Source organism: Podarcis raffonei, chromosome 18 (assembly GCF_027172205.1).
Source record: "Podarcis raffonei isolate rPodRaf1 chromosome 18, rPodRaf1.pri, whole genome shotgun sequence".
Taxonomy (NCBI): Eukaryota; Metazoa; Chordata; class Lepidosauria; order Squamata; family Lacertidae; genus Podarcis; species Podarcis raffonei.
Genome location: NC_070619.1, coordinates 925,595 through 950,118, shown reverse-complemented (window position 1 = coordinate 950,118; position 24,524 = coordinate 925,595). Strand labels below are relative to the sequence as shown.

Sequence of the window (24,524 nt, the reverse complement as noted above, 5' to 3'; positions counted from 1 at the left end):
TTTGCCCAACGTGGAACTCGAACCCACAACCCTGAAATTAAGATTAAGCCCCATGTTGGGCAAAAGGTTCCTGAATTGCAGGGGGCTGGACTAGATTTCAAACTCTCCCATTCTGTGATTCTGTGATTAAGGGTCTTGTGCTCTCCTGGCTGAGCTATCATGAAATCATAGAATTAATGGTTCTCGAACCCAGGACCCTGACATTCAGAGTCTCCCCCCACTGAGCCATAAGGCTTTATCAAATGATGCCCGGCCTGGAGAGGGTTTTCCTGTCTCTCGGAACCCTGGATCCTGTTGATCCCCCCCTTTTCTTTCAAGGCCACAAGTGACATTGTTTGTCTCCCCCAAAATTAGCACAAACCTTTTGTGTCTCCCCCCAACTTCAGGCCGAAATTCTCTCCGGCTGGTCATGGAGTACCTGCCCAATGGGTGCCTGCGGAACTACCTGCAGAAGAACAGAGAGAGGCTGGACCTCAGGAAACTCCTCCTCTACGCTTGGCAGGTCTGCAAGGTGAGGCTTCCTCTGCGATGTCACCTTTTGACGTCTTTGAGATAATATCTTCGTTCCCTGTTAATTCTGCTGCTTTTGATGTGTTACTCCGAGCTGTTTCATTTGATGTTTTAATGTAGGTTTGAGATTTTGTTCTTAAAATTATAAAGCGCTAGAGAGGTGAAATGAATACTAATACTACAAATAATAATAATAGTACAGTGGTGCCTCGCAAGACGAAATTAATTCGTTCCGCGAATTTTTTCTTCTTGCGAGTTTTTCATCTTCCGAGTTTTTCGTCTTGCGAAGCACGGTTTCCCATAGGAATGCACTGAAAATCAATTAATGCGTTCCTATGGAGACCGCCTTCAGAAGAGGTCCGGGGACAGCAGGGAAGACGCGCTGCGCTTCCCCTCTGTCCCCGGAGCTTGCGGGGCAAGCTTTGTCTTGCGAAGCAAGCCCATAGGGAAATGCGTCTTGCGAAGCGGCTAAGAAAACGAAAAACTCTTTCGTCTAGCGAGTTTTTCGTCTTCCGAGGCCTTTGTCTTGCGGGGTACCACTGTAGTATTATTAACCTGTAGCCTTCCAAACGTTAAAAAACAATAATCCTGGAGTGGGAAGGGGGCCATAGAGCTCATCTATCCTAACCCCACTGCTCAACCACAACATCCCTGGCAGGGGGGCTGTCCAGACCACCAGCAGAAGAGCCTCCGTTCCCCCTCCTGATGGTGCTCCTTCCACCACTGCCTTGCCAGGGGTTGGACTAGATGACCCTCAGGGTCCCCTCCAACTCCACAATTCTCTGATTCTGTGAATGACTCTTGATCTTGAGGAGCTTCACAAAATGAAATCCACTCGCTGGACATTTCTGCCTCTTAGCTCTCATCCGGCCTCTGAATCCAAATTCATGAAGCCCAACCCCCTGCAATGCAGGAACCGCAGCTAACGAATGACGGAAATGCAGAGTTGGAAGGGAAACGGAGGCTCATCTAGCCCCCCCCCCACAGCCCCCCACCACCACAATGCACCTTTTTCTCCAAGGAGCAAGCCTGGTTCTCCTACCCCTCCTCATTTCCCCCCTGCGACAACCCTGTGAGGTGGGTCAGGCTGAGAGGCGTGGCGACTGGCTCCCAAGGAGTGAGGATTTCAACCAAGGTCTCTCCCAGGTCCAAGTCCAGTACAGTCATACCTCCAGTTACAGGCGCTTTGGGTTGCACGATTTCGGGTTGCGCACCACGCCAAACCCCGAAGTACCGGAACAGGTTACTTCCGGGTTTCAGCGCATGTGCATGTGCAAAAGCACCGAATTGCGACCCACACGTGCGCAGACGCGGCGCTGCAGGTTGCAAATGCTGCAGGTTGCGAACGTGCTTCCCGCACGGATCACATTCGCAACCCGAGCATCCACTGTACTGTATAACCGCTGCACCAGACTTCTAGACAAATTTTAAAAATACGTGCACACGCACCGTCCTCTAAGCAGTTTGCAGAAATATCCCTTTTGCCAAAGGAAGATGGTCCTCATTCACCGCAGAGAGGTTTGGGTGAGTGGGATGAATCCTGGGGAGCAGGGCCGAATCCTGACCCTCACCTTTGTCCCTGCAGGGCATGGATTACCTGGGTTCTCAGCGCTATATCCACCGGGATTTGGCCACCCGGAATATCCTCGTGGAGAACGAGAACCATGTCAAAATTGGAGACTTTGGCTTGGCCAAGATCCTCCCGCAGGACAAGGAGTATTACGTTGTGCGGGAGCCAGGCCAAAGCCCCATCTTCTGGTACGGAGGGGCGGGAGATCAATGGGGGCAGCGGGGGTAAAAATGTTTTCATTCTCCTCCCAACAGTGGCCAGAGATGTGTTGCAGAGTTGGAAGGGACCCCGGGGGTCATCCAGACCAGCCCCCTGCAATGCAGGAAATGCAGCAAAGTCATGTCCATGCTTTTCAATGGGTCCGCCCTGAATCACTGGCGGAGGAAGAGGTGTGCGGGGGGAGTGCACGGCCCCCGGCAGCGCGATCCCAGTGGGGTGCCATCGCGGCTGGTCCCCCCCACCCGCGCTGGGTGCCATGCCCCAGGGCGCGCGCCAGCCCCGCCCCCACCTGCTCTCTGCTGGAGCCTGAAGCTCCGCCACTGCCCTGAACAGGTCTTGGTTGGGGGAAAAGGGTCCACAGGCGTCCCCTATGGCAATGCCGTGTAGGGCTGGGAATGCCCCTCATCGGAAAGCCCTGGAGAGCCACTGCTGTCATTCAGTGTAGATGTCAGGAGTGAGCCACAAATTGCGCCAAGCCAGTTGGAGTAAACTGGCTTTTTAGCAAAAACAGGCTCTGCATGGGTGTCAGGCCTAATGAGGAGAGAGCCTCAGCTCTGGTAGGTCTTGCCCCATGAAATCAGTTGTCGAGTCCAAAAGTTCCCAACTCCCCACAGCCGTCTAAATCCACCCCCCACCTCTGCTCCAGAGTTTCCCCCAAGCAATCAGAGACTAAGCCAACCTCTCCTCTGCCCTCTTCATGCCTCTCCTGGTTCTGGGAGTGGGGAGGGGAGCTTCTCGTAGCAGGAGGGGGAGACCCCCATGGCTCTTCCCCTCTCTGCCTCTTGGCCTCCTTCCTCTCCTGCTTCAGCTCCTGCCTCTGATTCTGGACTTCTCTCTGCCACAGACTCTCCCTGCTCACTAAGCCTTGTTGCCCTGTTACCCTGGCTTCTCCCTCTGACCCCTCATTGCCACCCCCCACTCCCCGGGTTCTGTGCCTTCTTTCCCTGGGGGTTCCCTTGGGGGTTCCTCAGCCAGTTCCTCTCACCATTTCTCTACAAACTGCCTACATCTCCTCCTCTCCCAGGTATTTCCCCAGCGATCTGAGACTGTGCCTGAGGGCAGCCAAGCTCTTCTCTGCCCTCTTCTCCTGATTCTGGGAGACCAACGACCTTCCTCAATCCAAGGCAGCTTCCTGGGTGTGGATGAGTCCCTTGGCTATAATCAGGAGGACAGCATCTAAGGCCCATGAACGGGTGTCTCCCCTTGTTTCCCCAGGTACGCACCAGAATCACTGTCCGACAACGTCTTCTCCCAGGAGTCGGACGTCTGGAGTTTTGGGGTTGTCCTTTATGAGCTTTTCACCTACGGGAGCAAAAGCTGCAGCCCCTCAGAGGTGAGAGAGAGTGTGTGTGTGTGTTTGTGTGCAACCCTTTAAGAACTCAAAAAGAGGTTGCTGGATTGGACCAGTGGCTCACCCAGCCCAGTCTCCCGTCCTCGCAATGGCCAAATACATCTAAGAACCTGGCAATCCAGATAGACTGCACCTGGTCCTGGAGGCTCCATCAGAATGTTCCAGATCATCGTTTTATCATATGTGGTGGACAAGCCAATTGGCCAAGGGAAACGGGGGTGGGCTTAAAGGTCTTTTGTAAAAAGACTGCCTCCTGCCCACCTAGCAGTTCGAAAGCACTCTTAAGTGCAAGTAGATAAATAGGTACCGCTTTATAGCGGGAAGGTAAACGGCATTTCCGTGTGCTGCGCTGGTGCTGGCTCGCCAGAGCAGCTTCGTCACGCTGGCCACGTGACCCAGAAGTGTCTTCGGACAGCGCCGACTCCCGGCCTCTTGAGCGAGATGAGCGCACAACCCTAGAGTCGGACACGACTGGCCCGTATGGGCAGGGGTACCTTTACCTTTACCTTAAAAAGACTGGAACCTTTCTTTTAGGTCCCGAGAGATTTTATTTTTATTTTTTTTAATCTGTTTCTTCATGCAGTAAAAATGATGGGATATGCAGAAACGGCAAGTTTAACTAGTAAAATAAGAGATCAGGAAAATATTTGCAGATTATTTGAAGAAACATTGCAAGCAAATTGAAGGCTAGCAGGATAGAGTAAATTCAGCAGCATACAATTAAGTTGTGAGATAAAGAGAAAGAATTAATATGGAGTAATTAGAATATACAGCAGCTGAGCATAGCTAGAATGAACCATGGAAGAGGGGCAAGGAAAGCCCATATATATATATTCCGGATCAGGCCAAAGAGGGTCCATCCAGCCCATTCCTGCCAAATCCTCTGCCTCCTGTGGCAATGAGTTCCATAGTTTAACGGAGAAGGGCTTTCTTTCAGCTGCCGATCCGTTACCCCCGAGGATGTGGACAGGCTGCTTGGACGCCTGAAACCAACCACCTGTCTCCTTGATCCTTGCCCATCCTGGCTGATAAAAGCGAGCCGTGAAGGGTGGGTGATGGGCTCTGCGGGGTGGTGAATGCGGGGTGGTGAATGCTTCCCTCTGTGAGGGAGCCTTCGCAGCCCCCACTGAAAGAGGCGGTCATTAAACAGCTTCTTAAAAAAGCATCTTTAGACCCAGCCAATATGGCCAACTATCACCCAGTCTCAAATCTTCCATTTTTGGGCAAGGTGATTGAGCGAGTGGTTGCTGAACAACTCCAGGCACACCTGGAAGAAGCGGATCATTTGGATCCCTTCCAGTCAGGATTCAGGCCTCATCATGGGACTGAAACTGCCTTGGTTGCGCTGGTTGATGATCTCCGGCGGGCTAGGGACAAAGGTGAGAGCTGTTTCCTAGTTCTGCTGGATCTCTCAGCTGGATCTCTTTGACACCATCGACCATAACATCCTTCTGGACCGTCTAGAGGGGCTGGGAGCTGGGGGCACTGTTACACAGTGGTTCTGCTCCTTCCTCCTGGGCCGTGTTCAGAAAGTGGTGTTGGGGGATGAGTGTTCAGACCCCTGGGCTCTCTCTTGTGGGGTGCCTCAGGGTTCTGTCCTCTCCCCCGTGCTTTTCAACATCTACATGCAGCCGCTGGGAGAGATCATCAGGAGGTTTGGGCTGGGTGTTCATCAGTATGTGGATGATACCCAGCTCTACCTCTCTTTTAAATCAGAACCAGTGAAGGCAGTGAAGGTCCTGTGTGAGTGCCTGGAGGCGGTTGGAGGATGGATGGCGGCTAATGGATTGAAGTGGAATCCTGACAAGACAGAAGTACTGTTTTGGGGGGACAGGGGGCAGGCTGGTGTGGAGGACTCCCTGGTCCTGAATAGGGTAACTGTGCCCCTGAAGGACCAGGTGTGCAGCCTGGGAGTCATTTTGGACTCACAGCTGTCCATGGAGGCGCAGGTCAATTCTGTATCCAGGGCAGCTGTCTACCAACTCCACCTGGTACGCAGGCTGAGACCCTACCTGCCCACGGACTGTCTCGCCAGAGTGGTGCATGCTCCAGTTATCTCCCGCTTGGACTACTGCAACGCGCTCTACATGGGGCTACCTTTGAAGGTGACTCGGAAACTACAACTAATCCAGAATGCGGCAGCTAGACTGGTGACTGGGGGCAGCCGCCGAGACCACATAACACCGGTCTTGAAAGACCAACATTGGCTCCCAGTACGTTTCCGAGCACAATTCAAAGTGCTGGTGTTGACCTTTAAAGCCCTAAACGGCCTCGGCCCAGTATACCTGAAGGAGCGTCTCCACCCCCATCGTTCTGCCCGGACGCTGAGGTCCAGCGCCGAGGGCCTTCTGGCGGTTCCCTCATTGCGAGAAGCAAAGCTACAGGGAACCAGGCAGAGGGCCTTTTTGGTAGTGGCACCTGCCCTGTGGAACGCCCTCCCATCAGATGTCAAAATGATAAACAACTACCTGACATTCAGAAGACACCTTAATGCAGCCCTGTTCAGGGAAGTTTTTAATGTGTGATATTTTAGTGCATTTTTGGTTTCTATGGAAGCCGCCCAGAGTGGCTGGGGAAACCCAGCCAGATGGGTGGGGTACAAATAATAAATTATTATTATTATTATTATTATTATTATTATTATTATTATGCCCTGAATCTCCCAGTGTTGAATGCCCACTACTTCTATATGTAGCATAAGATGCCCCACGTGACCCTGGCCTTGTCCTCTGCCTTCTCCCACCCCCTCCCACCTAGGAGTTTCTCCGAATGTTGGGGCATAGTAAACCCCCCATGATCGTTTGCCAACTCTTGGAGCTCCTGAAGCAGAGCCAGAGGCTCCCGTCGCCCCCCAACTGCCCGGCTGAGGTGAGTCCACAAGCAGAGGGCAATGGATCCGTCCTTGTGCCTGAGGTTTGGGGTTGGTCTAGATGTCCTCATGGGGTCCCTCCTTCAAGCCTGGGGTGGGATTTAGACCAAGCAGGGGCAGGCACTGAGTCCTTCAGTCTCCTTGAGTTCATGGCTCTAAGTCAGGTCTCCCCTCCCCAAGAAGCATGGGAACCATAGTTTACCCCCAACAGAGCTACAATTCCCAGCACCCTTAAACTGAAATGTGCAGAATGGACCCAGCCGGGGTGACCTTCCTCTTCAGAAACTCAGCTGAGCTCTGCTCAGAGTCATCGCTAATGCCTTGGAGATTGGGGCACATGCAAAGCTAGAGAGCACTGAGAGGCAGCGTGGCAGAGTGGTCAGAATGGGGCCTGGAAGAGGCCGGGTTCAAATCCCCCCGATGTCGCCATGACGCTTGCCAGGTGTGGCCTTGGGAGCCAGTCACCACCTTCTCTCAGCCTGGTCCACCTCGCAGGGTCATTGTGAGAATCAGAATGGGGAGAAAGAGTAAAAGGCGAACAATTTAGACAATCTGAAGGGAAATCAGAGCAAGACACTGATGGAATATGCAGAATTAGCAAGTTCAGCTAGTAAAGTTCAGCCCCCAGGGTGGATTGGAAATGTTAAAATTGGAAAAATTAAATTAAAAAAATTGAAAACATGTTAATATGCTAGCAGGTTTGGAGTAAGTTCAGCAGCAAAAGTTACTTTGAGAATAAAGTTGAGAAAAGAAGGTATAGAATAATTATAATATGCAGCAACAAAAGATAACCATGAGAACATCACGGAAGGGTGGGAGGGAAGTGAATGTATATTGTAAAGTGTGTGATAAATTGTATTTTATTTGTGGGAAATTTATAAATAATCTTTTTTTAAAAAATGTGGGGACAGAGAACCATGGACACATCATTGAGCTCCTCAGATAATGCAATTAAATAGATGAATAAAGGATTTATGGAGGGGGAGGAAAGCCAAGCGTTGGCACAGAGTGGAATCGCACCCGGATCTGACCTCCGTCCTCCTCTCCCTCTTCCTGGAGGTTTATGCGCTGATGCAGTCCTGCTGGTCCTTCTCCCCGGCCCAGAGGCCTCCGTTCTGCAAGCTGGCGCCCCAAATTGAAGCCCTGAGGAACAGCCCCTGCAAAGTGCGGGGCTAGCAGGTGAGGAAGACGGGCCGGGAAACTGAATCTCTTAAAATCCAATTTCTGATGCGCAAGCAAAACCACACGCCTAAAAGCCAAACTAAGGAGACCCTCCCCTTCTTCCGAGGGGCCGGCAGCTCTTGGCCCTGAAGTTCTTCCCCATGTTGAGTCGGGATCTCTCTCGTTTGAACCCAGGGATCCTGTGTCCCAGGACTGACGGCAGCAGAGTGGCTGACCTTCTCTTCTGCAGAGTCTGGACCTCGAACCCAGGACTTCATTCCACCCCGCTTCCCATGCTGGGCGCTTTGGGGGTGGCAAAAGGGGGCCTTTCCTCCGCCTCTCCCTCTCATTGCTAAAGGATCTTTTTCTTTCCTTCTTTATGGTTGCACAAATTAATAAAATTCTTTAAAACTTAAAAATAAACAAACCCAAGCCTGCTGCATTTCTCTTTCCTCATCCTCTCCAGGACCGAAGAGCAGGCAGAACTGAACGCCTGTGAGATTTTTGTTGCAAAGAATAAATGAAAAAAACTGAGGACAGACACTGTCATTTCTTCAGTTGAAGTGGAGACAGATTAAAGATATTGCAGTCTTTTTGTTCCAGGGCGAGCAGGTGGATGTGGCCCTCCAAATCTCACCAGGCGGCCCTCAGAATGATCCCCAGCCCCGCCTCCAACTCCACCTCTTTCCCTCTTTTCTTCCTAGTGTCTCAACAAAGAAACTGATTTGTAAAAATGTTACGGGGGGCGGGGGGAAATATGAAAGACATTACACATACTTTTGTAAATCAAGAAAATCTTTAATAAAAAAAGAATGATCCCAGGCCACGCCCCTCTCCCTAGGCCACGCCCCTTGTCCATGGCCACACCTCTCTCCAGGGAGGTGAGGAGCGTCCTGGGAAAGGAGCCCACCTGGGAGAAGGAAAGGCCTGACCCTAAGCTTGCACTGCCTTGTGTGATATTTTGGGAGAATAAATGTGTAAACCCTGCAGAAATCTGGAGCTAAGTCCCTAAGGCAGTTGGATGGCGCCTTATACGCCTCCTTCCGGCAAATCCTGCAGCCCAGCGGATGCCCAACGTCTTGCTCTGCTTTCCTTTTTTACCCCATCAGTGAGGCCAAGGGGGGGTGTCTCATTGTCTGGGCCATGGGTAGGCAAACTAAGGCCCGGGGGTCAGATCCGGCCCAATCATAGCTGTCAACCGTCCCTTTTTTTGCTGGAAATTCCCTTATTCCAGCGCCGTATCCCACTGCATCCGGCTGCTATCCCGGATTGTTAGATATCCCGTCGACTGTCCCCAGGACAGGTGAGGCTGCTGACGCCTTCTTTTCAAATCTGAAAGTGAAAGCTATGGGCCCAATCTCCTCCTCAATCCGGCCCATGGATGGTCCGGGAATCAGCATGTTTTTACAGGAGTAGAATGTGTCCTTTTAGTTAAAATGCATCTCTGGGTTATTTGTGGGGCATAGGAATTCGTTCATTTCCCCCCAAAAAATATAGTTCGGCCCCCCACAAGGCCTGAGGGACAGTGGACCGGCCCCCTGCTGAAAAAGTTTGCTGACCCCTGGGCAGCCCAGGACGCCCAGACACAAGACCCAGTCCTGTGCCAAGGGGGGGGGGTCACTTGGGTGCTGTTAGTGCAGCAGTTTGACTCCACGCCCCAAAGACACACTCCGTTGCGCCTCAGGAAGAGAGCAAGGGCCAAGATCAAACAATTGCAGGCCTGTGGTACAAATTGAGCAACAGGTGTAAGGAAACTTTGTGATGGGTCGCTCGTAATTATGGTGATCATTCCTGGCTCTGGAACAATGGCAGTCCCTGTAAGGCACCACACCCCCCTGTTTATCTGGCCTTTACGAAGGACATCCTGCTTTAGCGCCTGTCGATCAAGGCCAAAGGAAGCAATTATGTAAGCAAGGGTGAGCACAGCACCTGAATGCAAATCCAGGCAGGAGCCAGTGCAAATCATAGCATCCTAGAGTTGGAAGGGGCCCCCCCTGAGAGAGAGAAGAGAGAAACTCCAACCACCTCGAAGGTCCACACTGAGCGTCACAGCTGAGTGGTGGGATTCAAACCCTCGTCCCTCCTGGGTCCTGGTCCAACACCCTCACCACTGCACCACCACTGCCTTTCTTCGTTTGCTGACATGGGAACGAAATATCACCCACACCAGCCTTATGGCTGCTCCCCAAACAGGAACTCCAGGCTGCCCTTTGCCCAACCCAAACCACAGCTGCCTCTTTTCCACAAGGAGGACAGAATCATAGAACCTTGGAGTTGGAAGATAAAGGAGTTTTGGGGTTCCTGGGTGCAGCACGTCCTACCTGGAAGACCCTGGAGGAGTGTTGCATTGTGGATTGTCAAAGCTGCTACAATTTCAATGTTCAATTCTTTATTGCCATCCCTTTTGCAAAGGCTTCCCCCTTCGAAGAAGTCAAGCCAGTCCAAGAGAAGCCATCTGCACCCGAGGCATCTGCTCAGCTTACACTGAAGGGCTAAGGGCGAAGAATAAATTACCCCAACAAGCCCCCCCCCATAGCTGCCGCAGCCCCTCAAATACAGATACACACACCCTCCCTGCGGTTCTCTGTCCAGGGGAAAAGAGTTCGAGAGAGTGGGAAATCCCTCAAGGAAACATTGCCCTCTGCTGCAGGAGACGAGTTCGAGAGAGGAGCAAATCCTGCAAGGAAAGGGCATCTTCCATTGCAGTTTCACCCATTCACACACACATCCAACCCCCCCCCCCCCAGCCTCAGAGGTTTCGGAAAACGACTTTCCTCCCACAGACCAAGTCTGGTTGGTGGATGGCATCCCACATCACCAGCATCTCATAAGGAACAAATCGGTGCACCAGGAGCAGCTCCTTGTAATAGCAGGGGTCGAAGGACTCGAGCTTGGACGAGGGCACGCGCACCCCCACTGTGCGGATGCCCATGTGCGAGGCGGGCGCCAGTCCCGCCCTCTCCAAGCACATGCCCAGGTAGACGTCGTCGATGGGGAACAGCTCAATGCCCAGGGACTTTTGGTAGATGGTCCGCGAGGTGAAGCCGGACATGAGGACCCCTCCGCCGCCACAATAGGGCGGGTACGACTTGGAGGTGGTCACCTGCTCGGGGACGTAATACTTGCTCCACTTCTCGCGGATGGGGCCCACATTGGTGATCAGCTGCCCCACAAAGAGATGCTCATCTCCTGCACCTGGGATGCCAAGAAGGTAGCGCACCATGTTGTCCGTGTTGGCGAAGACGTCGTCGTCCCCATTGAAGACGAACCGCACACCGGGGCAGCGAGACTCCATCCAGGCGTGGAAGAGGACCTGCTTGAGCGTCAGGTTGAAGAAGCTGTCCTGGAAGCCCCACTGCAGGATGTCCCCATGCTCCTCCGTCTCCAGCCGCAGCAGCCGGCCAAGCTTGCGGGCATCGCGGGCATTCCCTGGGACCCCCGCCAGGAAGACCCTGCGGATGTGGACACCCTCAAAGGTCCGCTCGCGGCCCCAGGTCTTGCGGATGATCTCCCGGCGCTCGTAGTTCCCCGGAGAGGACTTGATGGCCAGCAGGAGGAAGACCTCGTGCGAGGACTCGGGGCGCCCGCATTTCTCCGGCAAGTCCAGGAGCAGCGGGAACACCTTGCAGTGCTTGTAGCGCAAAAAGTCCTGGATGTGGCCCGGCAGCTCGGCAAAGCCAGGGACGCTGGCCACGGAGACGTTCTCGCGGCACTCGGCAGCGGGGCTGCGCCAGGGCTGGGTGGCGGCAGCAGGCGTGGATGGACTTGGGGTGGCGGCTCTGGGCTCCGTCGAGACAGCAGGGTCCTCGTCCGTCTGGAGGAGAAAGCAGAGCCCCATGAAGCCCACCACACCCAAGACGGCAGCTTCCAGCTTGTAGGACCAACGTCGCGACATTTCCCCCTGGGAGAGAAGGGGAGAACAGAGGCGGTGAGAGGCACACGAGGGATTCCTGTGTTGCAGGGGTTGGGCTGGATGACCCTTGGGGTCCCTTCCAACCCTACAGCTCAGGGAATGAGGTAGATTCTCTCTCACACACATATGCCCACCGAGGACTGATCCAGGCAGGAACCAGGAGTAAATCACACCATGCAAATAAGAGTGGACTCTTTTCTGTTGGCAAGCGCTCCTGGGGGGGACGGCAGATCCCCAATACCTCCCAGCATCTCCCAGTAGGCACGTCTCTGGAATGGCCTGTCCCTTTACTCCAGAGTGCCCCTCTGCCACACTTCTCATCTGAAAAGTGCACACCAGTCTTCCGGCATCACGCAGCAAGAAGACAGAGACATCCGAAGATCTAAACTAGGTTTTATTCACAATATATACAGAGAATCCATAATCACGTCTGTGCCTTCCAAACTCTGGCAGAAAACCAGAAAGCACACAGCAAAAGCGAAAGTACAGTCCAATAACACTCTCAGACGGAAGAGATAAGACCGTCTTCCGTTCCCACACTTTTCTCAGACATCTCATGTGATTTATCCTAATCACACTAACCAGCACCGGTTACATAAAATCCTAACATTTTCTAGCAAAAACAGGATCTGCACAGGCTGTCAAGCCTAGTGAGCACAGCAACTATTCCCCAGTAGTTCTTACCCCCATGAAGCAGTTGCAGAGACTGAAGGTCCTGGCCTCCCCATAGCCACCTAAATCCCCTCCTCTCCAGGGTTTTCCCCAAGCAATTGGAGACTGCACCTACGTGCAGCCAACCTTTCCTCCTTTTCATGCCTCTTCTAGTTCTGGGAGACAAAGAGGGGACAGGAGCTTGCCACCACAGAAGGAGGAGACCCTCCCTCCTCTCCTGCCTCAGATTCTGGATTCTCTCTGCCACCAACTCTCTCCGCTCACTAAGCTGTGTTACCTCTTCTGCTTCCCGCACCACACTCCTCCTCCTCATCTTCTCCTTCCGGCCATTCATCATCATCCCACCTCCAAACCCTTGTCTCTGAGCCGTCTTCATATGGGGGTTCCCTTGGGCGTCCCCCGCCGATTCCTCCCACCTCAGTCCCCTCCACTTCAGGACTTTTCCCAAGCAATCTGAGGCTACACCTGGGTGCAGCCAACCAGCTCTTCATACCTCTTCTGGTTCTGGCAGACCAGCAGGGAGGGGAGTTGGTCACAACAGGAGGGGGATGTGGAGGTAACGCTCCGCTTGTGCTGAGGCAAACCTCGCACCCAGCATGCAACAGTGTGCCAAGGAGCCTTGCGCCCACGCTCCCTGGCTAGAAGACAGGGGTTTCCTCCTGGCCGTTTGTCCTCTCTCAGATTTGGTTACTAGACCGGGGACGCATTTTAGGGAAACACCTGCTAACACGTGTATTTGCTAATGCTGGAAACGTGCTTAGATGGAAATACGTCATGTTCAGAGTGGTTTCACTACTGTTTCCAGTTGCTGACTTCTGCTAATAAAAGGAGCCTCTACGGAGCTTCTGCCCAGCTCACCTGCATCGCTGTCCTCATTATTCCTACAGGGGGAGATACCCGTGACTCTTCCCCAGCCAGACTCCTCCCTGCCTCTTGGCAGCCTTCCTCTCCAGAAACCTCTTCTGCCTCTGGTTCTGGACTGCTCTCTGCCACAGACTCTCCCCACTCACTATGCCCCGTTGCCTCTTCAGCTTCCACCACCCCCTCCTCCCATTCTTCTCATCTTCGTCCCACCACCAATCCCCTGGCTGTGAGCCTCCTTCTCTGTGCCCAACCAGCCCATGACAGCAGGACCATCCAAATGTCCTTATGGCTGCCTGCCTGCACTTCGTCTTAGGGACTCGGACACTATGGGGTGCCAAGCCCCAGCAGCCTTCATCACGGCCAATGCTCAGGGATGATGAATACCATCCAAAGATCCTAGTCCTCATGTTTTCCATAAAAAGGGTGACCAGAGGGGAATTGCACCTGATTATCGGATTAAGTTGACAGTCTTTCCTTGGACCTTGCTATTTTAACTCATGTGCAACTACTCCTTCCACATCCTTATTTTACTGTTCTGCTTTTCCTCTCTTAATTTTTGCCTGTTGTTGCAATCATCCTCTCTGTTTTATATACATTATAAAAAGAAAATTGTAATACTAAACTTTACCCCAAAGGGTGTGTGTGGTGTGTGTGTGTCCGGAAGAGGACAGGCTCCTCACTCCTGATGGAACCCATCCCAGTTTTGGAAGAGTAACATTCGAAACTGGCACTAGGGTCATCCTAGCCCCAGGGCAGTTTCCACACAGTGAGGAGGAAGTGCTGGGAAGGGGGAAAGAGGAGGAGGAGGAGGAAGTAGCTTCTGGGTGGCCTGGGGCAACCAGGGCTCCGTCCAGAGGGAAGACTCAAGCGCCTTGGTTTGACGTCACATCAACCATGCAGCTGATCCTAGCAAATAATAATGAGGATAATAATAATAGTCTTATTTGTACCCTGCCCAACTGAGTGCGTTGCCCCAGCCACTCTGGGTGGCTTCCAGCATATACAAAATAATAATAATAATACATCAAGCATTAACAAACCTCCCCCATGCAGGGCTGGCTGCCTTCGGAGAGCCTCGTGCTCCGCTTCTCACTCTGCACGTGAACAAAGGTGTTCTTGTGCAATTGAAGAAGTCCATCAAGCCACAAGCAAATAAGTCGGCTTCCCTGAACTGCAGAGTGCAGAGGACACTCTGGCCCTTCGGGGCACGAAAGAGGCAGACTGCGGAGAGGACTCCTGTCCGTCTATTTAAAAGAATCATAATTTAAATGCTTTTATTATTTCTACCCAGTCCATCTGGCTGGGTTGCTCCAGCCGCTCTCGATTTGAGACGCCTCCACGAAATGGCTAGAGCAGGAGGTGCTCTTGGCAGCAGCCCCAGAGGTGGGGGGCCCCACACGAGGGACCGGGGTTGAGTGGGCAGAGCACTCGCTTGGCGTGTAGAAAGGTCGCAAGCTCAATCCCAACTGGCAGCTGTCCTGAGCTGTTTAAGGTGTTATAGATCAAAAACAGCACATTGAATTGGGCAGCTCCTAATGTCATGAGAAAATAACGACAACATATCTGCAAAGGCCTTCCCCAGCCACTCTGGGCAGCTCCCAACAGAATATTAAAATCACAATAAACCGTCAGACATTAAAAACTTCCCTAAACAGGGTTGCCTTTAGATGTCTTCTAAAAGTTCAGGACCGGTGTAATATGGTTCTGGCAGCCACTCCCAGTCACCAGTCTAGCTGCCACATTTTGGATTAGATGTAGTTTCCACGTCACCTTCAAAGGTAGCCCCTCGGAGATCGCATTGCAGTAGTCCAGAGCATGCACCACTCTGGCGAGACAGTCTGCGGGCAGGGAGGGTCTGGTAGACAGCCTGGTAGACAGCTGCCCTGGACACAGAATAGACCTGCACCTCCATGGACAGCTGTGAGGCCAAAATGACTCCCAGGCTGTGCACCTGGTCCTTCAGGGGCACAGTGACCCCATTCAGGACCAGGGAGTCCCCCACCCCTGCCCACCCCGTCCCCCCAAACAGTACTTCTGTCTTGTCAGGATCCAACCTCAATCTGTTTGCCGCATTCCATCCTCCAACCGCCTCCAGGCACCCACACAGGGGTCCCTCCCAACTCTATGAGCCTAACTCACAAACAACATACAATAATGCTGTAATACTGATCGCAACACCATTCTTTGTAGCCCTGAACTGTGCATTGATGGAGGGGGTAGCTGGAGCAGGAGACTCTTGCTCTCAGGGTCATGGGTTTGAGCCCCACCTTGGCCACTGCAGGGGGTTGGTCTAGATGACACTCAGGGTCCCTTCCAACTCTACAGGCTTGTCCTTTTGCACCTGGAGGGTTTCTCCTTCTCTTCATCTAGGCCAGCTCTGGACTCTCCAAGGCACCTGAAGGACAAGTCAGTTTCGCACATGACAAGAGACAGCTTAAGTCTCTTGAGAGCCAGTGTGGTGTAGTGGTTAAGAGCAGTAGACTCCTAATCTGGGGAACCGGGTTCGCGTCTCCGCTCCTCCACCTGCAGCTGCTGGGTGACCTTGGGCCAGTCACACTTCTCTGAAGTCTCTCAGCCCCACTCACCTCACAGAGTGTTTGTTGTGGGGAGGAAGGGAAAGGAGAATGTGAGCCGCTTTGAGACTCTAGGGTAGTGATAAAGCGGGACATCAAATCCAAACTCCTCTTCTTCCCTTAGTTTCCTTTTCTCTGACCTGCGGTTATAATTACAGTGGTACCTCAGGTTACATGTAGCAGGAAACCCCCCCCCCCATCATTCAGTTTGTACAAACTTCACACACACTCACACACTACATATGCTACGCTTCTTTATAAATTCATAGAAAATCAACCATAAATCGGATTTGCACTGTTCCACTTTTATTTTAAGGATGTGGGTGGCGCTGTGGGTAAAAGCCTCAGCGCCTAGGACTTGCCGATCGAAAGGTCGGCGGTTCGAATCCCCGCGGCGGGGTGCACTCCCGTCGCTTGGTCCCAGCGCCTGCCCACCTAGCAGTTCGAAAGCACCCCCGGGTGCAAGTAGATAAATAGGGACCGCTTACCAGCGGGAAGATAACGGCGTTCCGTGTGCTGCGCTGGCTCGCCAGATGCAGCTTGTCACGCTGGCCACGTGACCCGGAAGTGTCTTCGGACAGCACTGGCTCCCGGCCTATAGAGTGAGATGGGCGCACAACCCTAGAGTCTGGCAAGACTGGCCCGTACGGGCAGGGGTACCTTTACCTTTACCTTTTACTTTTATTTTACTCCATGAAGGAAGGACTACAAAATGGGGAAGGTTTGATACAGGGCAGCCATAATCCTTGACCATACCGGTACATACACAGGAGCCCTGCCCAGTTGCTATGCCAACCCTGATGGTCTCAGACAGAAGACCATCAACACTGCATACACGAGTGGATTCAACACGGCTGATCGCCGAAGAATTGATGCTTTTGAATTATGGTGATGGAGAAGACTCTTGAGAGTCCCATGGACTGCAAGAAGCTCAAACGCATCCATTCTTAATGAAATCAGCCCTGAGTGCTCACTGGAAGGACAGATTGTGAAGCTAAGGCTCCAGTACTTTGGCCACCTCATGAGAAGAGAAGACTCCCTGTAGAAGACACTGATGCTGGGAAAGATGGAGGGCACAAGGAGAAGGGGGCGACAGAGGACGAGATGGTTGGATAGTGTTTTCGAGGTTACCAGCATGAGTTTGACCAAACTGCGGGAGGCAGTGGAGGACAGAGGTGCCTGGCGTTCTCTGGTCCATGGGGTCACGAAGAGTCGGACACGACTAAACAACAACAACAAAATAACAAAAGAACAGTGATTGGATTCCCCCTCAGGGGGCAGGAAACTACCTTTTGTCTTCTGAAAATGACTCATGGGGAGAGGGAGAAGGGAACCAGCCAGGTGACAGGACACTCAGGTTACCACCACCACCCCTCCCCCAACCCCTCCTTTCTGTGATGTATGCATGATGTTTCTGGGGGTGGGCTTGATCTACAGGGTGGGAATTTCAAAAGTTTTTATAAGGCCTTGCACACCATTTTTCTGTGTCTTTCCTCTCTCCTGCAAGTGAGGGGAGCACCCTGTTGCAACAGATCAATAAAGGCCAAGCCTACAGGCTGCTGATTTGCTCCAATTTACTCTGGTTGGTGTCTTTACTGTAACAACATACGCTTCAGGTTACATACGCTTCAGGTTACAGGCTCCGCTAACCCAGAAATAGTTAAGAACTTTGCTTCAGGATAAGAACAGAAATCGGGCTCCGGCAGCGCGGCAGCAGTGGGAGACCCCATTAGCTAAAGTGGTGCTTCAGGTTAAGAACAGTTTCAGGTTAAGTACGGACCTCCGGAATGAATTAAGTACTTAACCCGAGGTACCACTGTATTCCTAGATCCTCTTCCTCCTTCCCAGCCAAGACTTGGTCTCTGTGTGTGTGTGTGTGTGTGTGTGTGTGTGTGTGTGTTGTGGCAACAAGTCCCGCAGAGCCCCTGGTGCCAAGCGCTTGCTATCTCCCTGTTTGCTTTCTCCAAGCCACAGGCTCCAATTAAAGGAGTCCTTATCTGGCAATATCTCCCAGCAGCCCAGAGACGTTTCAAAGTGCAAAGGCAGCAAGGAACAAATTCCCAAAAGGCAAAAAAAGAAAAAGAAAAGAAACTTTAAAAATCCTTTCAGGATGGTGAAATGGAGTCATAGAATTGGAGGGGACCCCGAGGGTCATCCAGTCCAACCCCCTGCCATGCAGGAAGCAGGTAGAGAATCCCTGGCAGGTGGCCCCCCAACCTCTGTTTTGCAACCTCCGACAATTTCCGGAAGGCATTAATAACTCAGTTTCCTGCATCGACTTTGCTAAGGCACAAACTGACTCCAGACCAGTTGGGAAATGCTCTCTTTGATATATATTTATCTCAGGGTGCTTCACTCATCAAAACACAGGGAGCCGCGTCATTTACCAGTCAGGGTGGATTGTGGACTAGATGACCCTGCAGTGGCTTTCCGGCAGATTTCAGGATTGAACCTGAGGACTTCTGCAGGAGCCAAGTTTCTAGACCTCATGCTTTTGGGAAAAAGGGTGGGTTTGAATGGAACGCCAGAAGTTGCTTTGCACTGAGGCCTAATGAGCAACTCTCCCCAGTAGGTCTTGCCCCATTGAGGCAGTTGCAGACCCTCCAGGGTCCCAGTTTCCCAGGGACAGTTCCAGAACTACAAAAGCTGTCCCAGTTTCCCTCTTGACCCCAGAATGTCCCGCTTTCCCTTTTTCTCCATGTCTCAGAGAACAATGAAAAGAGGTCTGCATGTAGGTGCAAAAACAGAGGCCTGTTTATCCGGAAAATAAAATCCCTGCACCAAATGAAGGAAACAATGAAGCTGGCAGACGGAGCCCTGCCTATAATTTTGAAGGCACCACTCTGCCTCAAAGTCTTTCGTTGTAATGCTTCCACAGCCAGCCATTTCTTGGAAACGCAGGGAGTGTCTCTTCCTTATTTGCAACAGCAAGAACTGATCGACAGTGGAACAGACTCCCATGAGAAGTGGTGGAGTCTCCTTTCTTGGAGGTTGGGTGGCCCTCTGTCTGGGATGCTTTAGCTGAGATTCCGGCCTTGCAGGGGGTTGGGCTGGATGACCCTCAGGGTCCCTTCCAACTCCACATTTCTATGATTCTCCCTGCTAACAATTCCTGCCTTGCAGGGGGTTGGATGAGATGATCCTCAGAGTTCCTTCCAGCTCTGCACTTCTATGATTCAATACGCCTGTCTTCTCAGGGGCTGGAGATCCCTAAGAACTGAGGAATCCAGATAGGCTGTCCCTGGACCTGGAGGTTCCAAAAGTCTGTCCAGCATCCTGTTCTCACAGATGCCCTGCAAGCAGGATTCCAGAAAAAGTGCCCTCTCCCCTCCTGGGGATGCCAGGCACTGGGATTCAGGAGTATACATTGCCTCTGACTGTGGAGCACAGCCACCCTGGCTAGGAGCCATCGATAGCCCTCTCCTCCTCCATGGATTTGGCCAATCCTCTTTGAAAGTCATGTTAAGTTGGTGGCCACTCCTGTGGCAGGGAGTTCCACAGCTTAACTCTGAGCACCTGTGTGAGCAGGAGCTGGCCTGATCCCATCAGGTGGTTCTTCTGTCACCAGTGGAAGGTTGCAGGGCTGCAACCAAACCAGAGGCAGCGTCAAAAATGGGACCCCTCCCTCATCGGGCAGACCCCACCTCAAGTCACATTCCAAGCACACCCGCTGCACGGCATTCGCCTCTGCATTGCACACAAAACTGGCCCCAAGAGAAATCCAGCCCAGGACATTCTGCTAGCTCAGAATGCAGCTAAGCTGGTTTCTTTGCAGGTGGAAATTGCCATCAGCCTCTTTGGACTCAATCCAAGGTGGCCAAAAATGAGGCGAGGTCCACCCAGGGCAGGGCTGTGTGGAGAGGAGGTCAGCCGTTTCACGCAGAATCATCAGAATGGAAGGGGTCCCCGAGGGTCATCTAGCCCAACCCCCTGCAATGCAGGAATCTATCACCCAACGTGGGACTCAAACCCATGACCCTGAGATTCCAGTTGTATAGTTCTGATAATCTAGCTGCTATTCCTAGTTGTGAACAGGTTCTCAAAGTCAGGCTGAGAGTGAGCGACTGGCCCCCAAGGCATCATCGCCCAATGAGCACTGAGCAGGGAGATTGGGACCCTGGTCCCTCCCTGGTCCAGCACTCTAACCACTGCGCCACCGCTGCCTCCACAAATCTCAGCTAGATAGGAACCAGGGCAGGGGGTTGGGCTGGATGACCCCTGGGGTCCCTCCCACCTCTACTGTTCCACGAATGGTCTAGCTCAGCAAGAAGGCAGCTGGAATCCAGGGGTCGGGGGGGACCCCAAGTGTAGCAGGAGCCAAAAAGGGGGTGAAGCAGCCCACCTAGTCCAGCACCCTGTCCTCCCAGTGGCCAAATGTCCCCAAGGACTGGGGAATGGAGATAGACTGCTTCTGGCCCTGGAGGTTCTACCAGAGTACAAGAACCCTGCTGGATCAGGGAAATGGCCCACCTAGTCCAGCATTCCTTTCTCACAGCGAAAAAGGCAAATGCAATTCCACCAGAAGTCTCTGCCTCTGAATCCTAGGAACTCGTTTGCTAAGGAAGTTGGGAATCATAGCTGCACAAGGGCTAAAAGGATCCCCTGTTTTAAGAAGGCTTTTAACTGTTTTTCAGATACCAAGTTGTTTTATTGCTGTTTGCTTGAGCATGAGAGACTTAATCTCAGGGTCGTGGGTTCAAGACATGTTGGGCAAAAAGATTCCTCCCTTGTTGGACTAGAGGACCTTTGCGTATCCCTCCCAAGCAATAAGGTTCTACCAGAGTACAAGAACCCTGCTGGATCAGGGAAATGGCCCTTCTAGTCCAGCATTCTGTTCTCACAGCGGCCGACCTTTTGCCACTTTTGGGAAACCCCATAAGCAGAATTGGAGTGCTAGAGCAACTCTCCCCTCCTGGTTTCCAGAAGCATTGCTACCTCGGACTCTGGAGGGCAGAGGAGCATGAAAAATAAAAAACGCCCATGCTATTCTAGGCTGTTGCAGCTTATAAATTTGATTTATTCACATATTTAGGCCTGGATTTAGATGGAGAGAGTGCAAACCTGACAGCCTGGTCGTCTCATGAGGGGTTTGTTCCCCACTAGAGACCAAAGCATCTCCAGAGGGAAAATGTCAGGTTCTGCACTTAGGCAGGAAGAACGAGATGCACAAATATAAGATGGGGGACACCTGCCTTGCCAGTAGAATCATAGAATGGTAGAGTTGGAAGGGACCCCAATGCAGGAATCTCAGCTCAAGCATCCATGACAGATGGCCACCCAACCTGTGCTTAAAAACCTCCAAGGAAGGAGAGTCCATGTGAAAAGGATTAAGGGGTCTTGGTGGACCACAAGCTGAACATGAGTCCTCAGTGTGATGCCGCAGCAAAAAAAGCTAATGCCATTCTAGGCTGCATCCACAAGTCTAGTTTCCAGATCAAGAGAAGTCACAGTGCCACTCTATTCTGCCTTGGTCAGGTCACACCTGGAATCCTGTGTCCAGTTCTGGGCACCACAATTTAGGAAGGATGTTGACAAGCAGGAAGGTGTGCAGAGGAGGGAGGCCAAGATGATCAAGGGACTGGAAAGCAAGCCTGATGAGGAACAGTTGAAGGAGCTGGGTATGTTTAGCCTGGGAAAGAGGAGACTGAGAGGAGATAGGAGAGCCATCTTCAAACATCTAAAGGGCTGCCTCAAGGAAGGTGGAGCAAGCTTGGTTTCTCCTGCTCCAGAGAGTAGGACTTCAAGTGACAAGAAAGGAGCAGCTCTCCATGGTTTTAGTCTAACCTGGAGATGCCCTCAAGGGATTGAGCTCAGGTACCTGCATGCGGAGTGAATGTTCTGCTGAGCTACAGTCCTCCCTAGAAATGAAGGAAGAGTCTAGTCCTCTTGGTTCCCAACAAAAGGTTGGCATAAGCAGGAACACTGGACGCTGCTGAGTCTTCCAGCTCAGCCGGCAGCAGATCTCCGGGACTGGGGGAAGGGTGCCTCTTCCAGCCCTACCTGGAGACATTGTGGGGTTCAAATCTCCCCACCTGGCCACGAAAGGTCTGACCTGGGGAGCCAGCTGTGTGGCCTCTCAGTCTAGCCTTCCTCGAAGGATTGTTGTACAGTTCACATGTAGAGAGAGAGAGAGAGCCACATTCCCCCTTCTCGCTGGCTGGGATCTTTGGAACTCCCTTCCTCAGGAAAACAGCCCAGATCCTTCCTGGCTGACGATTTCCTTGTTCCAACAGTCTTTGGGGAGCTGACTGCTTTAATGAAAAGTAGCTGCTGTTTCTATTTAAAACAGATTTTATAGATATAGATAGTCTTATGTCTATCAATGTTTAACTGCTTTTTAATGACCCCCCCAAAAAATGCAGTTCTTGCTTTTATATGTCAGCTGCCTTGAGTCCCTTTCATGTGGCATATAAATAAATACATAAGAATAAATGAAAGCATCTTCTGGAACAGCCTGCAGGGCGCCAGTCTCTTCTAGCTCTTCCAAACTACAACTCCCAGAGGCCCCAAACCAGTGCCGCACGGAGGACCTCAATCCCTGCAGGGCTGATCACCGCTGTGCCTGTTTACTGCTCAGTATGACTCTTCATTTTTTGGATTATTTACTTTTTATACCATTTAACTCTTGCCAGTTTTTTTTTTTAAATCTTCATCCAGAAATAGTGTTTAACAGCGGAAAAAATTTTATAATAGCTAAAAAGCAAACACTAAGATTATAAAGCAATAGCTAAAAGGTAAACGCTAAGGTTATAATAGCTTAAAAGTGCTTAAGATTATAACAGCTAAAAACTGGAAGGGAAAAAAGCACATGTCCCACTACACCTGAATGGGCTGAGAAAAATCTGGAAACTCTGAGTAAGATAATAATTACAACCAGCCCTGCGTGTTAATGGGGAGGAAATAGATTTATTTATTTTTTTGGCAACGTTTTGGATCAACAAGTTCAGAGACAAAGTCCAGCCTAACGCTGCTTTGAACCTGCTGTGACAATATTTCTTTATCATGGGTTTATTGTGCTTATCTGGAGAATAATAATAATAATATATTATTTATACCCTGCCCATCTGGGTGGGTTTCCCCAGCCACTCTGGGCGGCTTCCAACAGAATATTAAAATACAATACTCTACAGACACACATCCTAATTCTAATTGGGTTTTTTGCCCCCCCCCCAAAGCACCAAGGCTTCTGAATGGACTCACCCAGAGACTGAGCCTCCTCTCCGCCTTGCAGGACTCCGGCAAAGAGTCCGCCTGCCTCGCGCACCTGGTAGCCTGACTCACCTGGGCAGGTAAGGGGCGGGGCCAGGCACGCCAAGGGGCGGGGCTTGAAGGTACCCCCACGCCCAGAGCAAGGTCGGCTCCAAGCACCCCAAAAAGGAAGGGGGGAAGCAGAGCGAGGTGCTGCCTGGCTTTGTGGAAGGAGAGCCTGATAAGATTACAGGTGTGTGTTTGAGCGAGAGAGAGAGAAAAGAGGAATAATCTCAAGGGCGTGGAGGAAGGGAACCAGATCTCCCAGGCAACACCTGGGCGGCTTAATTTCCCCTCGCTGGACCCACAGGGTCCAATTTTGTCTTCTCCCCACCCCGTTTTGGAAAAATAATAGTAGTAGTAAATAAATGAATAAATGCACTCTACAGTTCTCTGACAGTATTCGTGTTTATCATGCTTTTTATCATGTTTTTATGACTGGTGCAATATTACCCTGGGATCTTTTGATAAAAGGGTATATAAATGGAATAAATAATAATAATGTTGCAACAATATGTAGCAAAGGGGGGGGAATAAAGGGGGGAAAGAAAACAGACTTTATAAATTGTTATTTCATACAATTTATCTGCCAGTTGGTTGTAAAGGGAAAGCGGTTTGCAAGGAAGATGAAATGATAATGTTATCACTAAAAATTTAATTTGGCTTATTAAACCATCTGTTGCCTTTTAAACGGGGTGGGGCAGCGTGCTGTTTTCATTTGTTACTTTGCTATGTAATTTTCTGTTTTTATATTGTACGCCGCCCTGCGATCCTCAGATGAACAACAGTATATACCAGTAAATGTCATAAATAATAATAATTTAAAACCTGCAGAAAGTGTGCAAATCACAATAGATTAAAACTTTAGAAATAACACATCTTTTAACTGCTGCGAGAGTGCAATTGGCAGGACCGGGGAGGGGGGGAGGGTCAGAATCATGACAAGGACGAACCATAGTACGATGCAATTTGGCAAACAGCATTATTGGGGAAAGTGACTCAAAAATCAGCAGCAGCAAAGAATTAAGATTAAATTGTGAGTGGATAACTTCTACTTGGGATCATAAGTCTGTAATTAAGTCTCTGTTGGCGATTCATGGAGGATTTGTAAAGAATCACAGAATCATAGAATTGCAAAGATGGTGGGAACCCTGAGGGTCATCCAGTCCAACCCCCTGCAATGCAGGAATATTTTGCCCAAAGCAGGGCTCGAACCCACGACCCTGAAATTGAGTCTCCTGCTCTACCAATTGAGCCATCCCATACTCTGTTCCACTTGCCTGCGCAGTGACTGAGCTCAGGTAACCACAGTTACAAAATGTATTATTTGAGCGACCTGCATAGACAAAGGCGGAGAAAGCCAAAGAGATGGCTATTCTTTGAAACTGATTTATGACTCTTGGCTCATCTGAGAATAAAACTGTATATGTTTAAAATGTTGAAACTTGATAAAAATTAAATTGGAAAAAAATGAATTGAGGGGACACCAAACTAGGAGGGGTCACAGGAGATTCAAAATGACCATAACACATTGCAGACCTGGGCGCAAGCTAACAAATGAATTTTAGTCGGGA

The 24,524-nt window shown here is 51.2% G+C and overlaps 2 protein-coding genes across 5 annotated transcripts in view; one reads left to right on the top strand and one right to left on the bottom strand.

The window, feature by feature from the left end:
• Positions 1-8,210, top strand: part of JAK3 (Janus kinase 3) — a 35,899-nt gene extending 27,689 nt beyond the window's left edge. For 2 of the 4 annotated variants that reach the window (XM_053372441.1, XM_053372442.1), the window contains exons 20-24: positions 387-511; positions 2,096-2,268; positions 3,515-3,632; positions 6,408-6,518; positions 7,579-8,210. In XM_053372441.1, the coding sequence (XP_053228416.1) occupies positions 387-511; positions 2,096-2,268; positions 3,515-3,632; positions 6,408-6,518; positions 7,579-7,695 (644 nt within the window). In that variant the 3' untranslated portion in view covers positions 7,696-8,210. The remainder of the gene's footprint in view (positions 1-386; positions 512-2,095; positions 2,269-3,514; positions 3,633-6,407; positions 6,519-7,578) is intronic. The other 2 variants (XM_053372444.1, XM_053372445.1) reach the window with 2 other exon arrangements.
• Positions 8,211-10,052: 1,842 nt separating this feature from the next.
• Positions 10,053-23,112, bottom strand: B3GNT3 (UDP-GlcNAc:betaGal beta-1,3-N-acetylglucosaminyltransferase 3). The gene is made up of 2 exons (XM_053372604.1): positions 22,903-23,112; positions 10,053-11,581 (listed from the first exon to the last, which is right to left on the bottom strand). Exon 2 carries the CDS (start codon positions 11,573-11,575, stop codon positions 10,430-10,432), a length of 1,146 nt encoding a protein of 381 aa, XP_053228579.1. The 5' UTR covers positions 11,576-11,581; positions 22,903-23,112; the 3' UTR covers positions 10,053-10,429.
• Positions 23,113-24,524: the final 1,412 nt, after the last annotated feature.

What these genes read in the sequence shown, in the direction of transcription:
- B3GNT3 (XM_053372604.1), bottom strand. Translation starts at nt 11,575, where the DNA reads ATGTCGCGACGTTGGTCCTACAAGCTGGAAGCTGCCGTCTTGGGTGTG.